This window comes from Oryx dammah, unplaced genomic scaffold (assembly GCF_014754425.2).
Source record: "Oryx dammah isolate SB20612 unplaced genomic scaffold, SCBI_Odam_1.1 HiC_scaffold_21, whole genome shotgun sequence".
Classification (NCBI taxonomy): domain Eukaryota; kingdom Metazoa; phylum Chordata; class Mammalia; order Artiodactyla; family Bovidae; genus Oryx; species Oryx dammah.
This window is the reverse complement of record NW_024070205.1, coordinates 52,947,648-52,954,915: the sequence shown is the minus strand read 5'-3', so window position 1 is coordinate 52,954,915 and position 7,268 is coordinate 52,947,648. Positions and strand designations below refer to the sequence as shown.

The following is a 7,268-nucleotide window of genomic DNA, read 5'->3' as shown; positions in this document are numbered from 1 at the left end:
CAAGGAGATTAAACCATTCAATCTTAAGGGAAATCAACCCTGAAGACTCACTGGAAGGACTGACACAAGCTGAAGCTCCAATATTTTGGTCATCTGCTGTGAACAGCCGAATCATTGGAAAAGTCCCTGATGCTGGGAAAGATTGAGAGCAGAAGGAGAAGAGGGTGTCAGAGGATGAGTTAGCTGGTTGGTATCACTGATGCAATGGACATGAACTTGGGCAAACTTCAGGAGATGATGAGTGACAGGGAGGCCTGGTGCACTGGAGTCCATGGGGTTGCAAAGAGTCGGACACGACTGGGTGACTGAACAACAACATTTTTGAACATGCGGCATATGAATCCTTTAAAATGCAAATGTTCCTGAAGATTTTCTAAATTAATCAATAATTACATACAATAGCTCTTTAAAAAATAACTGGCTAAGCAGTGCTTTGTTAGACACTGTTAAAAAATTCCAGGTCAATCTATGGATGTCAAATTCAGCAAACTGATTGTTCTAGGTAACAAGTACTTTGAACATTCAGACTAATGGCTATTAGATTTAACACAGCTACAATTACTTAATTATTCATTCTGTTTATTGAATTAAAAAGGAGTACAAACAATTGGTTAAGTGCTATGCACTGACATGGAAAAGGTGTATTTAAAAAAAAAAAAAAAAAAAACCAGAAAAGCAAATCAAAGTTAACGTAGTTTCAGTTGAACAAAAATTTAAAGACATTTAATATACTACACATTTATAAAATAAAAGTTAACAAAGGGTGTTTTGTAAATAATTAGTAGAACAAGTGAAAATAAATATACCAGAGACCTGAAGTTTTTTATGCTTTAATGAAATAACAAAGCAAAGAAATTTAAACTACTAAATATAATCTGAGAGGCAGTTAAAAACAAAAAACAACCCCCCCAAATTTAAGAACACAATCCTTTGAAACATTTAATCAGTCCATAGCAAATAATTATTACATACCAAAAGCTCTAAGTGTTAACTAGTTCCACCACAATGCCATGTAAATCTTGACAATTTAGAAATCTTGAGATCAACACTTAAGTTCTTTTCTTGATCTCTACAGCTTGGTTTGTAAATACATACATGCTTTTGTGGATCTACTCCCCCGCCACACACACACATTTTCAAGGAGCCAATAAAATTTTTCCACCTGTGCCTAAAAATTTTCTGATTCAGTTTTAGCACATTGACCCTGATGATGAAAATGTTTTTAAGTTAAAGATGGGGACACAATTTCAGTCTTATAAAAATATACCAGTATTAACCAAACCTTAATTCAGAGAGGGCACTTCACATGTGCACGAGACTGTCAGTAAAACTGCTAAGAACCCAGAACAGCTGCTCCTAGGGCTTAAGTACTCTCTCTCTTTCATACAGATACAACACACACACATACATTTTTATACTATTAGTTTCATTAAATCCAGGCTATCTGGATTAAGTAGATAAAGGATGGGTTTTGTTTTTGCAACTATAGGGCAGCTACTATAACAATAGCTTAACACCACCAAAAATCTTCAATTAAGTTCACCCTGTTTTTAGAAAGTGTCTAAGTGTAAATGCAAATTCACCTCTTCTCTTCAAGTTAGCGGTTTATATTAAATCAGGTATGGTTTTTGAAATGGAAGTAATGTTTTTGGGAACAACCCCAAAAACGTTGCTAAAATTTAAATGAGAAAGTAAAACAAAACCAAGATAAACATTTTAGATATGGGACAAAAAGGATATTAATAAAAATGTCTTCTTTCCTCCCCATTCAAAAGTAGTCATTCTTCTGCTGTGAAAGAAACTGACATAGGTATTTCCCTTTCAAGAGATGTAAGATATATTTACCAGTGTGAGCAGAGGTGTTAGGGTCAGTTCTTGTGTGCAGGAACCTAAAAAAGAGAATTTCAACATGGGGAGGGGTGGGGAAAAAGGGTTTTCTATTAATGTCATGGAATGCCACTCTACAGGGACAACACTCCTAATAATAAAAATCACCAAATTACTACTAGTGTGATTTCAGATTAATAAAATATTGACAAGTCTTTTAAATTATTTTTAAAGTTAGGTAATTCCTTTTTGTTCTCCCACCCACTAAAATGGGCCAATTTGTAGGGGCATTTGCAAACAAAATTTCCTCTGTTTAAACTACTTACCTGGTTAAATAGAACATTTACCTGGCCAGTAACACAAAGTGTAGCTAGCATGAACACTAATAAAATACAGAAATAAAAACTGAGGCCGTCTTCCCTCCCAGCTAATTCCCTACTCTTAATTCACCACCCACACACCCATTTTAGGAACCCCATATCCAACAATGTACTATTAATAACCAGTTATTTGGAGGAAAAAGACATTTAATTTCATACGTGCTCTAGCCCTTGATCAATGAATAGTTAACAACAAAAACATTTTCAAGCACATGGAAATGAGGCCTACTAACCTGATTTTTGGAGCCCAAATTCTCCACTCTATTTTGATCTATGTGCAAAAAGTATTGGTACTTTTCAGTTTATACATTTGTTAGTATCTTGCAGCTGGCTTGAAAATACTCTCAAGCCTAGAGACTACAGCACAATCAGAGGTTTCAGTTGACAGCTGAGTTAGACCATCCTGCCATCAGGTTCTTTGTACCATAAAATCCTAGGTTTCTTCATGTATTTCACCTTTCTAGCACAATCACTGCACGGCACATGCATGAAATAGACGTTTACAGCAAGTTGGCACCACAAAGTACCAGTATATGTAGGAAGCTGCCGATTAAGACAGACTTGGAACACAAACTCACCTAGCTGCTACAGAAACCTTTGCATAGTTGTTACTCCATTTTAATGGAGTTATGTTCTTGCAAAATGTGCCTCACTTTGCCTCCACTTTTTTAAAGTGTTCTTAAACTGTACTTCAGAAGCACTCTGAAAACTCAGATCTAGGGGTGGTTGGGTGAAGGATAGTAGACTCTGAGTGCCAAATTGCCCCTGAACGGGCACAAATCCCAGTGAATGTTACAAATGTACCATGGCACACTATAATGCAATTTGTAAACAGCTGTGGAGTTTCTATGCCCACATTTTGTTAGTGATGTTACCATAGAGATTGGGGTAATTAATGGCTTCAGGGTATACATGAATCACTTAAAATATGAATGGATTTAACTGTACTGAGGTAAACAGAAGTTGCCACTTAATTATATACAGTTACCAATGAAGATTTTATTCAAGCTTAAAAAGTAATTTTAGTTAAGAAAAATGAAGTACCAGATAAACTGTAACATATAGTTATTTTAACTTAGAAATATCAAAACAGGAATTCTTGATTCTCTAAGTGGTGGTCTCTGCAAAATGGAGCTTAAAGAAATCTTTTACATTACCAATTTGATAAAATAATCTGCTGACCACGATCTGTCATCTCCTCTTACTATGAGCTTCTGGGAGAATCCGAGTTATTTTAAGGCCAATTTGTGTTTTTCTTTCTTCTCCCCTTCCCTGACTTGACCATTTCTCCCTGCTACCCTCCTGTTAAATGCCCCCCACCCCCATCCCACCCACCAAGGAAGAACTCCTGACATCCAAGCCTTTCTTCTCTTCTTTGTGGATCCTGAAGAAGTCTGCTCATGGTAAATAATATAGATTTGGTTGGGTCAAAAGGAAACAGTGTTAAGACTTTTTCTTCACCAGAATCTTATTTTGGAGATATTCCCACTCTTTTCAATGTAACAGCTATGGTCACCATATTCATCCTCTACTCAAAAGGGGAGGGAATTTCAAAGGAGACTAAGTATGTTGTACTCAACTGTTATGGAATTTTAAAAGCACAATGTGAACATCAGGCTTTTGGTGTATTTTAAATGTGAAATTCTCAAAAGTGCTTTTCCATGAAGGAAACCTTTCCTTAAACTAAAACAGGGAGGGGAGAGGGACACTACCCACAGCACCAGTTTAGAATGAGGTTCAGTATGGCAATATCTGAAAAACTGAGGAGAAATAGTGTTTAAATTTATGTATCCCTATGTCAAAATATTAAGGGCAATTAGAGAAATGATTATGAGGTTTTAAACCCAGTTTAAGTATGTTTGTAACCTGCTGAATTCTAACAAGCTCAATTATACTATAAACTTCCAAAGTGGTTATATCTGCTGATTTCTACTCTCTTGCTAGATGACACCAAAATGATTCCCCAAATTGAGAACAACTTGGAACAAGCTTTGTTGAAAACATACGGACTACTGATCTCTCATGTTGGTACAAATTTAAAATTCTCTTTTTGAATCTTGAATTTCTTCAAGATTAGGTACTGATGTTCCTTCGGGAATAAAACAAAAGGGGGAAAATCTTCAAAGCACTACTCTGAATTTTCTGTATAATGTCCTTCCAAGTACTGTTTCTGACCATGTCTCATGTGGTATTCCAGAAGAGCATCAGTTATACTGCGTATCTAAGTCATAGAGGAAACTCTTTTTTAGCTGGTTTAGATTCCAAATGTATACAAATGAAGTCACTTTAATCCTATAAATACTTCTTAATTTATTTTTAAAAAATTGTGCTGTTAACCCTTTTACGGGGCAACAAGCTATGTGAAAAGTACAAAACTTTTTGTCAAATGTAATATTGAGAGTGCTTTTGACATAGTTCACTGGTTTATCATCTGGATCAGTATATACTGCGCAACGGGCAAGGCTAGAATCCATGAACCAAGCTGCAAAGATCTCAAGCTAAATAAGGCGGAAAGATTTGGAGAAACAAAAGGAAATTCTTTCCTATCCAATGTATACTCTTCAGACTAATGCACTCTTTCTATCAAGCCTTCTAAACTGTTAAATAAAGTTTTCCAAACAAGCATTTAAACTTCATTACACAGAAGAGCAACAAGAATGGTATCCTGCCAGACAAAAGGCAGGAGGGAAAAAAATATATATACTGAGTTCAATGGGTAAGCCTGAATGTAGCACAGTTCTTCACAACCGATGGGGGGATAATTCAACATGGTGTCCAACAACGTTCTAACGACGTGCTTCATCTCAACTGGTTACTATGAAGCAAGGTGTAAATGTTTGGCCCCAATCGGGCTTCAGAAATGGTTCTTTTTTCATGACGAGCATGTCAGTCCAGCTATCAATCATGTTTGTTTGCACCAAATCCCAAGCCATTAAAATACGACTAATTTTAAGTTAAACAGAAGTCGTCTGCTCCAAATTCGCCATCAACTATCCATGCTACTGCATTCCTCTGAATGAAGACAAGATGAAATGTGTATTGGGGGAAAAGAAGAGGGGAGGGGGAGAAAAAAGTTACCAGTTAGAAAGTTTTGAAATCAGCATCAAGACATCACAAAATATCTTAACATTAAAAAACAATCGCATCAAGGCAAATTCTTGGTATTTTCATCATGATCATTAAAACTGTGTTATCTTAGGCTACATATTACAATCTAGGAGAACCCAAGTGAATAATCATATTGGAATCTTATACTTTAAAAAGAAATCTTGAAATAGTTACTCAGAGTGGAAACATTTTTATGGTAGAATAAATAGAGAAGAAAGAAATAGAATAGAAGAAAGAACATCAGGCAGTCAAGGTAAAACTGCATTATAACTATTGTACTGGGTTGGCCAAAAAGTTTGTTCAGTTCCCCCAATTTTACAGAAAAATCCAAATAAACTTTTTTGTCCAATCCAATATTGAATTCTTTTAGTGGCTCAGTTTGAAACTGCAATATTACCCTACTGTGTGTGTTTGTGGGAAGGACAATGTGTCAACAGCTCTATTGATATAATTCACATACTCTACAATGCACCCATTTAAACTGGACAATTCAGTAGTTATTAGCATATTCACATAGGATTGTACAACCATCAAAGCAATCAATTTTAAAACATTTTCATCACCATTAGAAGTCAATCAACAATCCTAAGCAATTACTAGTCTGCTTTCTCTACAGATTAGCCTATTTGGGACACTTTCATATAAATGGAAGCACAATAGGTACTCTTTTGTGTCTGGCTTCTTTCATAGCATATTGTTTTTAAAGTTCATCCATGTTGTAGCATGTATGAGAAATTGATTCTATTCCATTTTGTACAGTCCTCAAAAAAAAAAAAAAAGTGCAGTATGGACTGCTACTTATAATAAAAGGTCAGCGATTCTTTTCTTTGGAACTTAAGTATTTTTAGTTAAATGACTTATAGTATCTTAGGATACTTATGGTTTTGGAATGCCATTTCCTTAGCTTCATCTACATTTTTCCCAAATGTGTATTCCAAACAGGTATTAATTAGAAAAAATGTTTTTGAGCAGGGGAAAAAGAACTCAGAGGATACCTTAATAAAAGGCATGTAACTAAGTATCTAGTTATAAAGAAGTTGTTTTCTTATTGTAGGTATAAATGAAAATCTTTTAGTGCTATACCTATTTGCAAAGCACAGCTGAAAATTGCTTAATTTGACCCAGTTCTTACAACTGGACTAAGTCTGTCTCATCCACCATCATGAGTATCCACAATAATTAAATCACCAAATAGCACTGCAACTCTTATTCCACTGTAGTGGAGGCACAAACATATCCTTAAAGCTATGTCTAAAATAAATCTACTTACAAGTTAAATCTGTTACTATATACCTAGTATTTTCCTAGTTCTTTGTATCAAATGTTTATTTGAAGAAATAATTTCCAAAATGACTAATAAAATTTGAAAATCACATATAACCTGTTATAGATCTCTAAAGTGTCTATGAGTAGGCCTTGAAACCTAAAAAGGGCCAACAAACAAACACAAAATCAATCAAGATTTTTGCTTTTAGCTAATTTCAGAGGTATGTTAGTGAAGTCATGTAGTGTAGTCAGGTCATGTAGTGATCTACAAATATAAAAAGGCCCTAGAATGTTCTGAGTAACTCAAGAGTAGTTTTCAAACTTCTTGAGCTGTGTACTCTACATGCTTTCTACCCTTGTCTTTGGCTGTATATCCTCACCTACCAGTGAGATCTGGTACAGTTTGTACCATACAGATAAAAGCACAGAGAACATGCTTTTAAGCCATTCGTGCCACCCTGACAACCCTCCTCCTCTGAGAATAATTGAGAGCAGCTGGTCATCTCTCTTACTAAAAACACTTAGGTGGGACACACGGTGAACAAAAAAATCTGTTTATCCGTTTCTAGGTAAATTATTTCCTTTTAAGCAAACTAAATATTTTTGCTCTGAAAAAAGAACAGGTAAGTCATTTACATAAAATTTCTCATTATCTCTTCTTTCTAGCATATCTTGCTCAATTAAGCT

At 35.2% G+C, this 7,268-nt stretch overlaps 1 protein-coding gene across 2 annotated transcripts in view; it reads right to left on the bottom strand.

Moving 5' to 3' along the window:
- Positions 1 to 814: 814 nt before the first annotated feature.
- Positions 815 to 7,268, bottom strand: part of WDR26 (WD repeat domain 26) — a 39,641-nt gene continuing 33,187 nt past the window's right edge. For both annotated transcript variants that reach the window (XM_040263695.1, XM_040263694.1), the window contains exon 14: positions 815 to 5,219. In XM_040263695.1, coding sequence (XP_040119629.1) covers positions 5,194 to 5,219 — 26 coding nt within the window. In that variant the 3' untranslated portion in view covers positions 815 to 5,193. The remainder of the gene's footprint in view (positions 5,220 to 7,268) is intronic.